The 18,973-nt window shown below is 40.6% G+C and overlaps 1 protein-coding gene across 1 annotated transcript in view; it reads left to right on the top strand.

The window, feature by feature from the left end:
* The first annotated feature begins 1,839 nt into the window (after positions 1–1,839).
* The window catches only part of PIKFYVE (phosphoinositide kinase, FYVE finger containing), a 61,739-nt gene continuing 44,605 nt past the window's right edge, over positions 1,840–18,973 (top strand). The window contains exons 1-6 of the mRNA XM_009705549.1: positions 1,840–2,011; positions 3,581–3,733; positions 10,109–10,227; positions 12,917–13,088; positions 13,374–13,581; positions 16,038–16,127. Of these exons, the coding sequence (XP_009703851.1) occupies positions 1,840–2,011; positions 3,581–3,733; positions 10,109–10,227; positions 12,917–13,088; positions 13,374–13,581; positions 16,038–16,127 (914 nt within the window). The remainder of the gene's footprint in view (positions 2,012–3,580; positions 3,734–10,108; positions 10,228–12,916; positions 13,089–13,373; positions 13,582–16,037; positions 16,128–18,973) is intronic.

Here is an 18,973-nt window from a genome sequence, read left to right as displayed (position 1 = left end):
ACGGCAAGCACAGTACTCTTCTTCTCATTCTGTTTTAATTAGGCTAGTGCTGCTGTCACAGAAGCAATTAGTGTGGTTTTTTTCCCTTGAAGCTAAAGTTTATTTTTCCAGAATCATATGATGTATGTAAGTTCAGGGACTTCCTTGTTTCTTTGTCTTGCCAGGCCTTAGCCAGTTGCTGAGAGATGAACATAGTTTCCTCTAAAACTTCTGGTTGACTTAATAATGGCATTTTTAATGTGGTAGTGTGGGGGGGGAGAATAGCCCTGTTGTATAGTCAACATTTAAAGAGCAAGTTATCAGTTGCCGTAGGTACTGAAGAAACAATTGCAAATTTACCTGAAGATATGCTCTTGAAGGCATTTTCAATGAACTCTGGTGTTCAAATCATCTGTTGTTTGAGTAATATTGATGAAATGCACAACAGCAGAAAATACCATGACTTACAGGGGAGAGGGATGCGGAAGCATCCCAGACTAAGACTGAACCTAACATAAAGAACCTGATAAAAGTTTCTCTTGAAACTGTGTGAATGATGTCTCTCTGTTTTCTTTCTTAAGGATTTGTGAATATCAGGGGAAACTCTGAGCTAAAGGTGCTTACTATACAAAGCAACAAGCAGAAGTCCACTGAGAAGTCATATGATTGACTCACAGATACCATCTTTTGTGCATTTGTTGTAGGAGTGGTCAAACCTTGCCACATGAGGTGCATGCAGCTTGCTAGCACTTCTAGTGTCACTTGTCAACCCTGTGGATTTTCTCTGGACCGCATAGATTTTTTAGTGTGGCTTCTTAGAACTTGGAAGAAAATGTTCTAGACAGCAAAATATGCCTGTAGATTATAGGGAGCAGTTGTGGAAACTTGAAACTGGTATTTCATGAAGGAGCATGTATCAGCTGCTAAGCAGGAAGTAGACTCATACAGGATTTTTGTCCTTGGCACGGCTAAAAGTCAGGTGTCGCTCCTAGCTGTCACTCCTAGGTTCCAGCAGCTCCCCATATTACTGCTCTGTCAAAACATTTCACTAAGTCTTGCTTAAACAAAGATGAAGGTGGTGAGCGCCTTAGCCTAGCAGGTTAGAAGTGCAGGCTTAGTGAGGTGGAGTGGAAGAAATCAGGTGTGTATTGAGGTTAAAGAATATGGGCTGTGGGAAAGTATGTCTCTTGGGCTGTATGAAGGCTTTGGTACACAGCAAGTAGGCTTAACAAGTATGGATTCCCTTAATAGAGAATGCGGTTTGGGTTTTTTTGTTTGTTTGTTTTTCATTATTGTAGCTACTCTTGAAAACAAGGAAGTTTGGAGATGTTATGACAACAAATAAACCACGGTTTGGGTTGCTTCCCAGGTAACTTGCACAAGGCACTGTATTGTAGCGTGGACGGGAAGGAAGCAGTGTGCCACCAAACTTAATCTTTCAGTCTTGTTTTTGCTTGCAGTTCATTCTGTTTCTTATTCTGAAGTTAACCTGGCCAAACAACAACTCTGTCTTAGGCTTTCTCAAGTGTGCCTGTCTTCAGTTTTCTTGTTACGAGGGCTGTGGAAGTCACAGCATTGACAGCTCTTCTCTTGAGCTGAAGTTAAAACTTCTTTCTTAACTAGGAGCTCTGAATTGCTCTCTGGGGAGATGCTGATCTCTTGTCAATGACTAGGCAGGGGACATGGGCTCCTAACTGTGGCACTCTTGACCTGTGCTGATAGCAGATGTCTGTGGTAGGTGGGGTGAATGTCCCCCCTCTAGCATCTAATGAGACACCTCCTGTTCAGTTGACTGAAGATGTTCTGTTTCACCACCCTGTGTATAATGCGTGTTGCTGAACTCTTTCTAGGGCACATGAAATGGCCGCAGATGACAAACGGTCTCCAACACTGGACTCTACCAGTGATCTACCTCATTCTCCTAGTAGTCCGTCTCATCTCACTCACTTCAAACCCCTGACTCCTGACCAGGATGAGCCTCCTTTTAAATCAGCCTACAGCTCTTTTGTAAATCTCTTCCGTTTCAGCAAAGGTAAATGTTTGGGGGAAAGTGTGGATTGTGCATGCTGTCTGTTTTATTGATGCCCTCTGCTGCCATAAACTTGTAAAGACATGTCTGAATATAAGATCATAATGTCATATGGCTAGCCAAAGGGATGGTGAGGTGATTGTTTTGTGTGGGATATTGCATCTTGCTTTTGGGTGACACAGTAGAGCTTTGCTGTGGGAGAAGACAGCGAACCTCTTGCAGCTAGAAATCTGTGGCTGCCCATGAAGGTCAGAGACAAGCCAGTTAGCAGATAGCATTGTATAGCTGCTTAGCTGGGCATCTAGATTCCTTTGCCTGTATGAAGTTTTTGGGGCTAAAAGCAGGAGTAACCCTCTGCCAGCCTATATGAGCAAAATGTGTGCCTGTCCTCCCAATGCAAGTCCTTACTCCAGGCTTCCTCCACTCACCTTCCTGTGCATTTTGTACCTTCAGTTGGGTGGCCACTGAGCTGCAATGAAGCCGTATATTACAGGAAGTCTACCTGTAATTTGCATGGCTTAGGTGTTCCCCATCAAGAGGTCTGAAGTGTTGTGAAAGTTTTGTATATTAAAAAGTACTACTTGATTTTGACCTTTGTGCTGTATGTATCATGAAACACACACATATTCTCAGTAGATCAGCTCTTAAAGAACTATGTGATTTTTTCTTTTTTACTTCAAAGAAGTATACTGCAAAGAGTGGTGAATGAATGCACCTTGGTTTTCTACAAAAACTGTGTGTCTCTTTGCTGGAGATGGAAGACTGGTCAACTGCCTTTGTTTAGTCTGTTCATTATCCAGCTCTGCAAAGCATACTTCTGCTATGTCTGGGCTAGAGAAAAAGTGCCAAGATAGCTTTTTCATAAGCAAACTGATCTGTTCAGACTGTTCTTATGCAGAATGAAAAATAATTACTTGATATGACTGCTATTAGTTTGCATAGTAGAATATCACTGGTCATTATTAATTTATTGAAAGTAACATAAGATGTGGTCAGTATTGACTTCACTTGTTTGTTTCTGACAAATGTAGCTGGAGTCAGCAAAGTATTGTGTTGAAAGAATGCGAAAACAACCTTGAAACAGCACATGAAATGAGCTTGTTACTGGAATCAGTAGGAACCTGTCTATACTTGATCCTCTGTTGGAAGAGGGTGGTTTATTAAAGGCTGCAGTAATTTTAATGTGACCTCAGTACTGGCTTCTAACATAACTGAAAAACTCTTTTCGGGGCAGAAGCTGATAATCAAGCGTAGCTATTCCACATAACAAGAATAATTCATGCTTACTGGTTTGGTTTTTTTAAGACACTTTTCACATTAGGGGTATTTCTGAAATAGCCTGAGCCTTGACAGACAAGTTCTACGTACTGGCCTTTTTCCATGTTTTGTATGCTGCTTTTCAGACTAAAAATTTGTGCTTTGTTGTGTATAATCATGATCCAAATGCACTATTTATGAGAGTTTTTTTACCCTTAGTTTTGCATACATTACTGGCTTTCTTTATCATGTCTGAACAGTTGGTTTCTTGCTTTTTGTCAACTCCAGATGATGGCAGGCTTTCGTCCCCAGCAGAGAGAGCAGAGGCAGGACAGAGTGATCCACAAGCGTTGAGTGGTGGCTGGTCCAGTCCTCAGCATCCCACCAGGGCTCAGTCTCTGAGGTCACCGATTCCTTACAAAAAACAACTGACTGGTGAGCTGCAAAGAAGATCTTCTACAACCCTGGGTAATTTCAGCTCTCTGTGCTACAAGGGAATGTTGTACTAGCCAGTCTGGGATACTTCAGAGTGAGGTGGAAGGAGGTGAACAAAGGTTTGTTGACTGTCTAGATTGATAGCAGAGTTTGGTGTCAGGCTGCACGGCTTCTGTTAGTGAGGTTCCCTCCACCCTTCCTAGTGTTCTAGCAATACGCTGTTGTTTGTGCTGTGCTGTTTCAATTACAAAATAGTCTGGAACAAAAGAGGCTGCCAAAACACATCCAAAATCTTAAAGTCACTGGAACCTTGATCCTGCAAATTTCTGCTTTGTTTTGAGAGACTTCAGTTTCTTAACAACCACATGCAAACTATAACTTCAGAGCTCAGTCTGAATGGGGTTGATGTTTGTGTCTTTGTCTTCAAGGGAGTTATAAATGCAGTTTTTTGCTTGTAGCTACTTTGAGGAGAATTGAATAGGAACTTGTGTCTGAATGGTTTTTTTATTCCTAACGTTGGAACTGTTGCCTGATGCCATACTGAATCTCTTCTAGCTGGAATGGAAATTGAATGTGATTTCAAACATGCAACTGTGTAATAGCTTTATGAAGATCTGGAGGAGGTAGTAAGTAGATTGCAGGGGTCCTTCTTGAGCCTGGTTACTGTCAGCCATTTGTGATAGCCTTGAGCAAACTGCTAAGCTGCGTAAAAATCCTGTGCAAGACAGTATTTCCAAGAGTATGGTATGTAGTGCAAACAAATTGGATCTTAAACGTTGTTAATATATATGGGATTTTTAGAAAGATGTCTAATCTTGGTAACCAGGCAAAAGTCTGGTACAGATAACTAGCGTTTTCATCTCTCCAAGTAATTTGCATGCTGTCTTAATTGAACGTATTCATCATCTTCCTCCTTGCCCTTTACTACTGTTTATGCTATTCAGTTGTACCTGTCGCAACAAAGCAATTAAGGTTGGTTGGTTTGTTTTTAAAAAGCTTTTTCTCAAATGCCCCAAGTACACCAGTGTGTTCTTGGCTGATTTGCCAATTTACTTCACTTCATTCTTAGTTACCTCTTGTAAATCACTTGGAAATTATCTGGGTGTTACAAGTTAGAAACCTTTAGGTGAGGTAGGTTGTTCAGTACTCAGACGGCAGAAATAATCTTGCTGTTTGACTTCCACTGGGAGTAGGCAGCCAGGGAAGTGAGACTTAGTCTAAAGTGTGTGGGAAGATCTGTTGCTGCGTTATTCCATCTCCTTCTCAGGACCTCCATTCATGTCCCTGGGTCTGGATGAAAGTATGCTTAGAAAAATACTGATGAATCAGCCTGGAAAGAAGTAAAGTTAGACCAAGCAGGAGTTGCTGGCTTTTTGAAGAGATTTCTGTGATATTGGGTGCCGAGTAGACTGATTCACTGTTGAGTATCTTCCCCCAAATAACCTTGGTGCTGTAACAAGCACGAACTCTGTGTAATGCAGGTAAAAGTGTACCAGATTGGTCAGGAAGTTTAGGGGAGTTTTTCAGATCATCTCACTGTATTTGAAGAGGGGAAAAATACTTGCATCTTCCCTCTCCAAAAATCAGGCATTGCTTTTTTTGAAGCAAACTTTAGAAAATTAATTTTCATGCCTTCTTTTGTCTTAAAAGGTGCTGAATAATCAGGTCTTTGAGGATTTCTAAACGTTGAGCGGAGGAAAATTTTCCTTCTGCCATTGCATCTGATGCTGGGCTGCACAAATAATCTTAGAAATTTTTCTCATATCTAAAGAATGAAAAGTATGAAAAGAAGTGGTGTGATTTACATAAACGCCTAGATTGATAGGTCAGTTCACCCACTCAGTCCAGTGACAGTGAGGTGTCTAATGTAGTTGAGTTTTCTTGCAACCTTGTATCTGCAGGCCTGTAAATGTCTCTCTAGGCTTGGCCATTACTCAGATACTTCATAACATCTGCAAGCGTAGGCGAGAAAATGTGTAAGTCCTTTACAAAGGTCTCTCTAGCCTACTTGAGTTTATATAACATGCCAAACTTAAGCAAACTGAAAGGAATAAATAAATAAAAGGCTGCTGGTGCCTCTAAACAGTGATGGAGTGAAATTGCGCCTGAAGATGCTGACTTCCACCTCTCATCTGTCCATTAGCATCCACTGTTGGCACAGCAGATATTCTCGTTCAGGGACCATGCTGGCTGACAACTGCAAACACAGAACAGCATGAAGGGATGGTGGCTTTTGTAGGAAACTGTCTAGCACCAAATGTGTAGGATTTCAGTTGTGTGCTTCCCCTCAGGACTGCTTACATGAAAATGTTATAATAGCACCTTACTGGCTTTTGTGAAAATAGGAGAAGTTGGTGGATGACTGGCTTACGTCAGAGATGCTTTGTGGGTTATACTACTGAAGAACCAGTGCTGAGACTCTACATTCACTTCTGTGACCTCCCTCTTGCGTAATCTGTTGCATCCTCATGTGCTGGGGTGCTGGTGTCACTTCTACAGATACAGTGGGCCCAGCTGGTTGTATTGAACTGCACGTGTCTGTGTGTGCTGTCAGCTGAGTGCTTTCAGGGTGCTGGATTGAACCAAAATAGTCTCGTACTGAGATGTCACAGCTTGCAGCTCCAGTTTAAGGAGAACTAGAAATGCTGGCCAATTGGAGAGGGAGCATTGGTAGTAAAAACACTTCTAGCTTGTTACCTTGTCATGCAGGATAATGCTGTTAATGCTAGACAATTGTAGCAGGCTGGCAGTAATAGGGAATGGCAAAGGAGCTTAGCAGGAGTAAGGAAAGGCCAACAATCATACGAGGGGGAAGAAGGCCTGAGGAAAGCATGTGGTGATTACTGGAAATCGTGAAGAACATGTCTTACTACTGGAGCATCTTTTCTATTGAAAAAGGTTTTAGAAAATGAAAATGCATGTTGTAAAATGAAAAGTATGAAAGCTGTCCTTAACTTCATGTCAGTACTTTGTATGGCAGTGGCTTGAGGAAGATGTGATGTTTGAACTGTGATAGTAAACTTGAATATGAAATGATTTCTTTGGCAGCCAATAAGCAGAAAGCAATTCTCGTTGATTTGTATTAACAAAACTGTGGTATCCTTGATGGGGGTATTTGTTTATTATTGAAACTTTGAAAGCTCTCTGTTGTACCTCTGTGTTAGTGTATGGTCAGATCTCTTGTAAACTGAAACTAACACTTAAGTTGCAACAAAGTAGTTCTCATAGTATTTTTGACTTGTCATTCACTGTAAAATGAATGCTAAAATACATAGGATCATGAAAGAAACTCTGGAAAAAATGTATTTCAGTGATTCAGTAATTGAGGATGTGGAACAATTGCATGACTTACTAAGCGAATCTTTCTGTGGCCTGAACTCAGAAGACTATACTGAGTAGGTAATCACAGCTGGATTGGTATTGCAATTTCCTTCCCAGTGATCGCAGTTCAGGTGGGGAGAGTAGTAAAAAGAGGAGAAAAACATACAGTATTTCTGAGGATGTATGGGTGTTGCCAAGGATCAGTAGCCATGAATACATATAGGAAGGATGAGGGTTACTGTTGAAATATGAGGACTTTTTCTTTCTTTTTTTTTTTTTTTTTTTTTTTAGCTCTAGGAGTTAATTTTTAGCTTAAGAAGGGTAAATAGGTTAGAAATAAGTCATATTGGAAATCTAGATGGTGTTCCTTTTGGTATTTTGAGCTTTGCTCAGTGAACATGTAGATGAGAAGGGAATGGATAGGAAAAACACAATTGCTGCATAAAGTGGTAGTCCTGGAAAGATTTGTTCCACGCTGATGTTGGTGTGTTACATTGAAGGGCTGAGACGCAGCTGGCTTTTATTTGTTAAATGCAAAATAACTTATATGAGTGTTTGGCTAGGGAAGAAGAGTAAATGGATGAAGATATGGTAGAGTTGTGGACTGAGAAAGTATAAGGACTGTATATATCAAAACCATGAGGAAACTGTCTTCACTTCCTGCAACTCTTTTTATACTGGTTGGACAATGACAAGCAAAAGTCTATGGAGCTCATCTGGTTGTCATAACACATTAAAGAACACTTAAATGAAGTTTGATTTTTTTTTTTTTTTTTTTTTTTTAAGAATACTAATTTCTTGTGTGTAATTTTAATTGTGGTGGGTGGGGTGTGTGTGGGTTGGGGTTTTTTTGGGGGGGGTGGTGGTGTGTGTTTTTTGGGCTTTTTTAGTAGCGTATGCTGAGTTTGCTGCTTCAGGAGCACTAAAAAAGCTTATCACTACTTAGATGTGTACGTGTGGTCAACCCTCTTGGGATCAAATCAAGAGAAGGTATGAAATCTCTTCAGTAGTGCAGCTCATGGCAGTTGGGGTGATGATGTGGGCAAAGCAAGGAAAATACTCTTACAGCTTCCATGTTTGTTGAAGGGAACATGAGTTTTGCAGATTTAATGGTGAAATAAGAAAATACAGTTACTGTGCTGAAAACGTATACATCTGTAAATCATATGTGCATTAACTGAGAAAATGGCTGTGATATTTATAGTAATGGAATTTGGATCAGGAGTATGAGTTACCCTAAGATTGATACCTATGAATTCTTTTGTGAGGATGGTGTTTTAGACACTATGTCCTGTATTACAGGAATGATAACTTCTTACATTCTTGCTATACAGTGTTTTTTCTCCTAGAAAGGGAGAAATCACATGATTGAAAAAGAAAAGAGCCAACTGAATTTTAGTCTGAGAACGAGTCAGCTTCTCTTGTATAAACAGGTTAGCCATGTGCTCCTACTGCTGACTGCATGCTTTTTCTAACGCAGATGATATCCTTTTGACATTGTTTTACGTAACGCAGAAAAAGGCATTTAACTAACTAGAGAACCAGCGTAGAGTTAACTGTGGCATTTCCTCAGTGCTGTATATGTCCATACTTTGGGAGTCACTTGCCTGACAAGATTTGTAGCTAGTTAGGCAGGAGGCCTGATAGTAATTTTTTGATTTAGAAGCAACATTCCTGGAAAAAAAGATATTATTGAATTCCAAAGTTACAGCAGGAAAGTCCAGGAAGTAAGTACAGCGTAGAACTTGTCATAGAAATAAGGAGGAGCCAAAGGTTTCTATGATATTATCAATATTTTCTTGGAGTATTAAAGTCCCTTTAATCACTCTAAAATACTCAACTCGGTACTGTCCAAAAGTATACTCGTTTGAATTTTTTTTTAAAAATAAATTCCAGGTGGCTAGCCACAGAACTGGGTTTAAGCACTCTAGAATGCCTTTAAAATCATCTCTTTGTTGTACATAGGTCATGAAGCAACTATGTGTGGGCTGATTAACTACAAATATCTACCCAGAACCTGAATAGAAGTCACGGAATCTCAGTTTTAATCACAGTACTCTAAGGGTTTTGATCTCCTGTCCGCAAAGGAGTAGCCTAGTTGTTAGTGCACGGCAACAGTTAACACGCCTGGGCTGGTGCTGTCAGCATTCCCGCTGACATCAGTGGTGTCCAGAGCCGTAAACAGAGAGCAGCCATGTCTATTCTTCCTGTATTGGGGGGGATCAGAATAAAATGCTAGTCAGATGGAGAGCTGCGAAGCTGGTAAGAAACTTTAAACTATTCAGAAAAGTTGTTGATGTAGAAAAGTGACTGAAAATGTTTAAACATTCAGGTAAATATAACGCTTTGTTTGCCGATCCTTCTGGAAAGAAGGATCCTATTTGTAATGTGTACAGCAATGCTTCAAAGTAATCTAGTATTTTACAGGAAAGAAATTAACTGCGTTACTGTTTTATTCAGGAGTCTCTTTGCTATAGTTAATCAAGAATGACTGTACAAGTTCTCAACAACTTGGCTTTTTTCTTAGAAAACAGCAAAAAAAACCCCACAACTGAAAAATGTGAACTTCTGGATGCATTTTATTCTGTTACTGTTTCTAGTAGGAACTGTGCAAATGAGTCCTGAGACTTGCTGTAGTTATTTATAAATAAGTTCAGGTCAAGGCTTTGAAGGCTTTGACTTATACCAGTCCTAGAATGAATGTGAATATTGTTGCAGTTATTTTGTAAGTATTAATATCCTAGAGGGCATTCTAAAATGAGACTTCAGTATTTTCTAAAAGACTATTAAAAGATTCATGTAGTAGGATAAAAATAATTTCACTTCTCTAAAAGATGTTTTCATTTTCGGAGAACTTAAATTGGCTCTTGTAAACACAGAGGACGGTTTTTAAAATGTTAGTCAAAGCAAGCTTTATGGCACCAGAAACTCCTTTTGGGGGAGGAGTGCAAGTGCAAGAAGTGATACATGCTGTAACTTTGTAACAGGTGTACATATGTGGACATTTCTCTCTTTAATGGGTTTTGTGTTGATGTGAATGTTGATGTATCACGGAAGAAATGAATACTGCTCTCCTTTCCCTTCCAGACAATCGAAGAAAAGTAGAACCACCTCTTGGAGGTCATGATCCTCGAACAGCAGTTCAGTTAAGAAGCCTGAGCACCGTTTTAAAGCGCCTCAAAGAAATCATGGAGGGGAAGAGCCAGGTACTTCTGGGGGATTTGTAGGCCAAACTGTCTCGAAACGGAACTGTTTACTGGGCTTCTCTGAGGTTTGCTTTTAGATACATCACAGGGATTTTTTTCAGATGTTTGGAGGATGAGTGTATAAACTCAAAAATCATTGTATGAGTGGAGGGGAAACAATTTAAGTTGACACTGACTTCTGACATGTCAAACATCTGTCATATTGTGGGAGTGGAACACTGCCATTGCTCAGCTTCTTGAACTTGGACCAGATGCTCCCATTTTAGACTTCTTCCGACTTCTGTATTACTTAATCTAGTATTGATGGTTTTTTCCCTTGAAGGCTAACCATGGGCAGGTGAAACATTGTCGCAATTAGTAATGAGAATTCTGAGGATGGTACTATGGTAATTATTGGTCAGCAATATTTGCTTGAAAGGCTTGTCCTGTTAATCAGTTTTGATTCAGCTGGATAAGAGTCTGGTGGTTGCTACTGACTTACTGATTTCACCTCCCTCTGCTGTGATGGACCCTGCCTTTAAGAGGAGGATCTAGTTGAGAAAAGAAGCCACAACTATTTATAAGTGGTGTTATAAATAGCGGTGTCTGAGAGCAGGACACGAACAGGCAAAAGTACACTTAATTAAAATGAATGAAGAGGAAAAACGCTTTTGGCTTGGTAGCTTTTACATGTAGACTTTGAGTAAACTCACTTAGCTTCCAGTGCTGTTCTGCTTGTAAGAGTAAGTTTGCTTTGGTAGAAAGGGCAATATTTTTGAGGTGAAACAAGCATTTCATTGCAGTAAGCAGGGCATTGAGTGGGTCCCCTACTAATATTTCTGTTTGTGGCAGCTTCTGAAGGCCCTGGAGATTTTTCAGACATCTTTGAAGCAATTGGAGAAGTGCTCAAACAGACAGGATGCAGCAGTAAATGAATATGTCTAGATCTTTCTCTGAAAGCAGTATGGTAGTTGCCAGCATGCTGACTTCTGCACAGATGATCATGCATCACTGCCCTTGACTGCAGCCATGTCTTGCTTGGGTCACTCCAGGCAGCGATTTCTTCCTACTGTGGACTTGGTCTGTCTCTACAGGAGACCACTTTACTGTTGTAGAAAGCATGTGTCAGATCCTGGAAGGTGGTGCTCTAATCAACCTCTGCTGCTAATGGAGGCCAGACTTCTGTTCTGAAGCCTTCCTTGTAGGCTATTCTTGTCACGAGTGTTGGCTCTGACTTGAGCAAGGCAGAGAGCTGGAAGGTGTCACCAGCAATGGCAAAGTCATGTGCAAGTGGGGCAGAGGTACTGCTGTTTGGAACAGCCACTGTCTGTGTGGCAGAACCAGAGACTTGCCTTATCATGTGGAGCCACAGCAAAAACTGTTAATCGGCAACCCTTGCAGCTTTGCAGCAGTTCCTTGGCAAAGCTCTTCACTGCATCTTTCCCTGCTTGAAGCTTAGTGTTCATCTTAAAAATTTCTAGACTCTCTTGAACACTAGATTGCCTTGAGCAGTCTTTGGCCTCTTTCTGTATGAGTTTTCTTGGGTGAGGACAGCATGAAATTGTTGTCTTGTTGAGCATAGCTGTTTTGATCTCAAAATTGGTCTGACAGCTATGTGAAACTTGACTTAGTGAACATCCAAAAATAAACCCCAATGCTGGGTTTTTTGGTTATGTGAAAATCAGAGTACGATCACCTTTCTTCTCTGCGGTTACTCTCTTCTCAGGTTGTCTTTCTCTTACTATAGAAAAACCCAGAGTATTCAGTCCCTCTGGAAAGGCTTATTGCCAGAACTGAACTCTAGCAAAGAATGTTTCACAGTCAGAGCTGTCATGTGACCAGTAGCAGTTGTCTCCATCCATGGTAATTGTAGCTGGTGTGCTCAGAATCATAATTGAGAGATTTGTCTTGCTCTATTTATAGCTACACCACCAAATGGAAGTTTTAACTCTTTGTTTTCAAGTCTTAAAAAAAAAAAAGACAAAAATTCCTGTGACTGCAGCCGTGCTGTGAATCAGTATATGTAGTTATCTGCTGTGAATGTGTGTTCCACAGTTGTTTTTACACAGCAGTTAACCTGAAGTTTTGAAACAACATCGATCTGGGACACAGGCTTTTACAACTCTTTACTGAGGTTTTGAAGAATTTGATCATATAAGAAAACCTTTACATGTATCTATAATCCTTTCAAAGTACCTCCCAGTATTAGCTGTTGAAATGATCTTCCTGCACAGATAATTCCTGATAACTTGATTTACCCCTGGATAACAGCTTCAAGTTATGTGTGGTTTGTTTGTTGTGTTTTTTTTTTTTTTTTTAAACTGTGCTAGTTGAGAGTCTGTCATGTGCTAGGGGCAAATGAGAGGGAATGACAATCAGTACTTCATATGTTTGTTTCTTCTTGACCTTTATCTACAGCTCATGATATTTTTTTATCTGCTCTGCTTCCATCTTGGATCAATAATGCAAAGGCTTACTAGATCTGTTCTCACAGTTAAGAACTCTCTCAGCCTTCTGACTCCCTGTAGAACCACATGGAAAATCCTTTCTGTGCATATGTGTGCTTATACACAGGAGTGTACACACACCCACATATATGAATATATGAAATTGTCCTTTTCATGTGCACAGTCGACAAAGCAATCACGAATCTAAACATGCTTTTTTATTTTAAAAAAATAAAGTTTTTCTCTGCTGTCTTTCCTTGTAGGACAGTGACTTGAAGCAGTACTGGATGCCTGACAGCCAGTGCAAAGAATGCTATGACTGCAGTGAGAAATTCACCACCTTCCGGCGGCGGCACCACTGTCGACTTTGTGGGCAGATCTTCTGTAGTCGATGCTGCAATCAGGAAATCCCTGGAAAATTCATGGGCTACACAGGTAGGGTTTATCTGTTGAGAAGCATTCTCTGTATGCTCAGCTCTGTTTGGACTACTACATTTTAGATTCTGCATCTGCTAGGGAATTTGACTCGATGAAATTCCCTGAGTGTATGATTATCTGGGGTTTTGCCCTTTAAGGGAATGTGAGAACTAGACTTAAACATGCAAAGAGATTTTGAAACAGGAAATCATTCTTCTCCCGCTACTACATACCCCTGATCCTGTAGGAACAGAGCACTATTTGTTCCTGTTCACTTACGCTCTCTGGTTCCCCTTTCCATAGGGGATCTCCGAGCCTGCACTTACTGCCGCAAAATAGCCTTAAGCTATGCACACTCCACAGACAGTAACTCCATTGGAGAAGACTTAAATGCTCTGTCAGATTCTGCATGTTCTGTATCAGTGCTGGATCCTGGCGAGCCACGCACACCCGTTGGGAGCCGTAAAGCTAGCCGCAACATCTTTCTGGAAGAGGATCTAACCTGGCAAAGGTAAAGTGAATGGCTTCATACTGAGCTCTAGAGTCTTAACTATGTTTTCAGGCTGACACCTGCCTAGACAAAAGCTGGTGGTTTCCATCTGGAAAACTTAGAAGTATATCTGCTGTAAACAGAATCTAATCCTGTGCTTGGTTCTAATACTCTTCTCTTCAAGTTGAAATGTGGAAAATTTTTTAGTGGAGTTTTAGATGATTTTCAGTTCTTCCTTTAACCTATTGAATCAGTGATCCTGTACCAGTGACAGAGCAGGCTTTTAGCTTCAGAGTTTGAAAAAACAAAACCAAAACCTATCCTTCTAACCATCTATGTATCAAGAGGCAAGTCAGTGTAACACTGATGCTTTACCTGTCGGATTTTGGATTGGGCAAGAGAATATAAGAGATGCTGTCTGTGTAATAAGAGAGAAATGGTAGAAGTAACCACCTGTTTCAACTGACATGGGATTGAAAGGACAGCTGTAAAGGTTCTCTGATCTCCATTCAAAGTATATTTCTTCTTATTGCTCTTGAATGAGAGGATCATTATTTTTGTTCTTTTATTCATCTTCCACTGTACTTCTTCTCAAGTGGTACGCAAGTTAATTTTTGAGGACCTTGATTTAATTTAATGTGGGGGGAGGAAGAAATAATCAGATGTGGTGTTTGTGCTCATTTCCCTAAAAAGAGAAGAACAGGCAGGTGTGAAACTACGGAGGAGGTCTTGAGTCAGACCCTTTCTTGAGTCAGAGCTTTTCTTTAACTGAGAGGTTAGTGACACGTTCCTCTCAGCAGATCTCTTCTAGTGGGTCTGATAGTATGAAAAGAAAAACCTCAAAAACAAGTGTCTTCAGAAAATGGCCTGACTCTTGCTTTACGTGTTGCTTTTCAGTGCTCCTATATGGAAGCAATTAAATTATAAGCTTTAGGCCTAAATAAAGTGCTTCTGGTTTAACGTCATGGTCATCTAAAGCAGTAATGTTGCAATGTTTGGGATAAATACTACCAAATTTTGAATTGGGGAATAAGCATGTGCGCTCAAAATACTTCTCTTCAGGTGTACAAAATAATAGAAAGTATCATTAGTTCTGTCTTCTGATGTGTTACTAGTATCTTTATTATGGCAATTCAACAGCTTGTAGACATGAAAATGTAAGGAAAGTATTTATATCTCTATTTTGGGCAGCTTGTAGCACTCCAGAAAAATACTGGCTATTTTTGAAAGGCTGATAACTCTTTCTATACTAGAACACTTAGACTTGTTGGGAGACACTGAATAAACATGGGCGGCTTTTGTGTGTGAGAGGGAGAGAGATTGAGATTAGGTATTTTATTGTTGCTTTTGGAGGATTAAAATTTTCTTCAGTGGTTGTTGCTTTTAAAATGTGAAACTTTGCAGTGGGGTGCAGTGCTTTTTTTTTAATGCTGCATTTGTAAATTCCTGGTTGACCTTCAGAGGTTTAAACTCAAGACATTGAACTTAAACAGCACCACAGTGGAAAGTGGCAACTCACAGCTTCATAATGGAAACAAAGTGGCTTCTGTGTGAGAAGTAGTTTGCTTCAGAAGAAAACTTGGGAGTTGAGTCCCTTCTCAAAATAATGTATCTGAGATAAGGCTCTTGTCTCTGTTGCTGTCATATGCTACAAAGCAGTGAGAAAAGCATTTAGGGGAGTGATGCTGGATTTACTTGTCTGATGTTGCTCTAATCTTTGAGCAGTTGGAACATAGAGGCATGGGCTCCTGCTTTAATTAACTTGAAGGGCTGTGCCCTTTAAAAGTGAAGGAGTGGTGTACTCTGGGCAAGTACAGCTACTCAGGCAAAGTTGTATTGTGTACCTTTTCTTATGAAGATCATTTATCATGCTAGTACCCCAGCCAGTATGGCTGGATCAGTTGGAGTGTAGTGTAGCTTATATCTGATGCAGTTTTGCCACTAGGAATTTATATTGATGGTGTACAGACATTTGCTCTCCTTCCTCCTGGGGTGGAAGGAAAAGGAGGGCAAAGGTGATAGCAATCAGGTTAGACAATTACAGAAGGTTGCCAGGTGATCTTGGTAAAAGCTGTGTAGCAATAGCTATAGATAGCATTGCTTGGATTGCAAAGATGATGTGTTGGGGAGATGGGGGCAATGTCTCTACCTCCAAAGCATGGAATAACCACCTGTAAGGAAGAGGAAGCGTAAGAAAGGAATATAGAGGAAGGGGGCGGGAAGGCAGTATAATACGAGAAGTGGGAAGAGGCTGTATTGTCCAAGACTTGAGTCTGAAGGGAGAAGACTTGAGCACCATCCTCTGGATATTATTGGCCTACAGATGAAAGATTTCCCTATTCCCTCACTGATTTAACAATCATAGGTGTGAATGAGACATAACATTATAATTAACTGTATTTTAATTCCAGCTGTTCTGATGCTGCTGCATGTGGGAAATCTCTCAAACATCTGTAACATACTCCTTTTCCTTGCAGTTTGATTCACCCAGACTCTTCAACTAGCACATTGTCTGCACGCCTTGGCTCTGTCCAGGAGGATGCAGGGAAGTCACCAGCTAGGAACAGGTAAACTAATTGTATCTGAGTATTTTCTGTTCTGGATACACTTCTAAGACACTCTTCACTGTAAAGCCTGTATTTTAGGGTTTGTTTTTACCGAGCTTGCTGTTTCGTGTCTAAAATGGGACACCCCGTTACTGGTATGTAATGGTTCAGAAAGACCATTTATGTACGTATTCATATTAATAAATGTACTACTTTTGAGGAACCCGTAGTTCGCTGCTGAGTCAGTCAGATAGAGGTGGTGGTGAAGACGACAGAAAGGGAAAGAAGTGGCTAAGAAGGGTAAGAGTTCTGAGGAAGCTGAAGAAAAGGCAGTAACAGAGACATGGTAATGGGAGGCAAAGACTGAGGTCATGGAGGAGCAGAGATGTAGTTTTTGTTTGTTTTGTGGTTTCTTCCCCTCCCCATTTGCTCCCTCTGCTCTTCTATTAAGTATAATCTTGTTTAAGTTACCAGGCTTCCTTAGGCTAAAAACCCATCATGGGTCTTTATGCAAGAGTGCTGGAATGAACTTGGAAATGTTCATGAGAGCTTTAGTGTAACTTGTGAATGCTTGAGCTTAATCCCAGTAAATAGGCTGATATTAGAAGAATAAGTAATTTCTACTTCACAGTGCTTCTACTATGGTTCTGGTTACATACTTCCATTATGGTTAAATTGGGGAAATAAAAATGAGGCAAGAATATGAGGAACAGAGCAAAGATAATCCAAATTTTGGTATTGGAGTCAAGAGACATTCAGAGACTTCTTTGCATTGGTGTTACAGGAACACAGAATGTTTAGCAATTTGGAGAGATCTGGCAGGACCAGGGAAGACTAGGGAACTCTACTAAGGAGGATGCTAGGTGTGCCTTTCGGTGAATGAACTGCTTGGAGTCTTTATCTTCTGTGTGATGGGGACAGTTAGGAGGAGATGCACACTGACTATACAGCTGAGAACCATAGATCTTGTCTAGGGGGAGTGAAATACTGATGAATAAACTAGTACCAAAGATTAGTTCTGAGCAAACATGGCAAGGAGTCCAGAGTTAAAAGTTCAATGCTAAATAACTGCAGTGACGTCAAGAAATGTCTGAAACCGTGAGGATGCTATCCTGCTTCCTATCTGAATTGATGTTGTCTATTTTAAAAGGCCTTTGCTGTTTGCTCACACATGTAGTAGTAGTAGGATTCTAAGCTGGACCTGGCAGGCCCAAACTGCTCATTCAAGTTAAATTTTAACTCTCTGGCTATTCATGGCGTCACCATAGTACTTACCTGACTGGACTGACGTTTGAGAAGTAACGATAAAGTATAACCTATCTCTGTCAAAATTCTGAACCTGTGGAAACAAAACTGTCGGCTTTGGGCAAAGCAATGTTAGCCTTTAGATCTTCTCAAAGCAGCTGTAGATGTTACTTTGAGGCAAGCTTGACTGTGCCTCTTTCTATATAAGATGGAGCAAAAAAGATTCAGGTTGAGTGCATTTAGATGCGGGTAGCTGAAGTTACTTAGTATTACTTGTTTTCCCTGTGGGTGGGGGATATGTGCTTGGGTTTTTTCTCAGGCTGATTATTTATCGGGAAAAAACCCAACACAACAGTCAAATATTGCAAGCAGAGGGATTTGAACGTCTCCTTTGCAGGCCCTTCTAAAGGATGGGGATTTTCACTGCAAAATCTCCCCCTCTGTTTTTAGAAAAGATAAATACAATAAAGTCTTGGATGTAATTGGTGATGATAAAGACACAGATATGAAATCTGACTGTTCTAACTCTTGCTTGATGCTCTTTTACGCAAATTAAAAATACCTGCTGCTTACAGGTAGATGGCACAGTTGAAGTAGCTGTTGTGAAACAACCAGGAGGAGTGCTTAATGATGGACTTTCATGTCAGTCACATCTTCCACATAAGAATGCTTTCTGTTAAGCTGCATAACTCTGCCAGTTCTAACTTTGTTTAACTTGAGAGCATCTGAACAGTAGAAGACTGGCAGAGTTTTAGCCTGCCTTGAGTGCCTGACTATGACAGAAGGTTTTTGCTTATCACCCCTTATTGGGGTTGGATGTATTGCCAACATGGTTTCCTTTGATTCTGCATAAATGACTAAAAAGGAGCTAACTAAAACCCTTTATCAGCCCAGTAGTCCTCCTCAAGAGACAGTGGAGGAAAAAGCAGTGGTTTTGAGACTATTGTACCTTTGGTGTCTACTTCCTTGCAGTACAAAAGCTGAAATAGGGTGATATTACTATTTCATGCCTGGACTCAGCCACGTCATCCATTGAGAATTCTTGGGAATAATTAGTGTCTGTTAGCCCGTTAGCAAGCGTTGTGAAGGTATCTGAGTTTCATACCAAAGACTAGAGTCTGGTAACAGTTCTCATCACTGAGACTACTGCAAGCCTCTTGAGTCAGTTCAGCACTGGCATTTTGAGCTTCCTTGTTGCTGTATGCAGAAGTGTTTGCCATCCTCATTCCTTAGAGCACTGTTAGCATGGATAGCTTTTGCTGCATGCTTTTTGCTGCTACATGATGAGAATTTGCACTCTGGTTATTCAGAGGCTTAGTTTAGTTGTGGGATATTGGAGCACAGGGTATCTGGAACTTGTATTTACACTTGTAACTTTGCAATGATTATTGCAAAATGCTGTGATTGTACTGGAGCGCATAGCCAAGCTTTCCTAACAGCTGGGCTGCAATCAGATGGATGCTTCATATTGCAGTACAAGGAAAATTGCAAGCTGGAGTGACCTTCAGCTTCAGCAGACGGTTTAGCCACCCTAGGGAACAGGTGCTCAAACTTCCAGACTGTCAGCCATATATTTCAGAGAGCTGAGGAGAAGGAATGTTAAATGGGTCAAGGAGAGGGAA

The sequence above is a fragment of the Cariama cristata genome, unplaced genomic scaffold (genome assembly GCF_000690535.1).
Source record: "Cariama cristata isolate BGI_N322 unplaced genomic scaffold, ASM69053v1 scaffold2798, whole genome shotgun sequence".
Classification (NCBI taxonomy): domain Eukaryota; kingdom Metazoa; phylum Chordata; class Aves; order Cariamiformes; family Cariamidae; genus Cariama; species Cariama cristata.
This window is presented reverse-complemented; position numbering and strand designations above follow the sequence as displayed.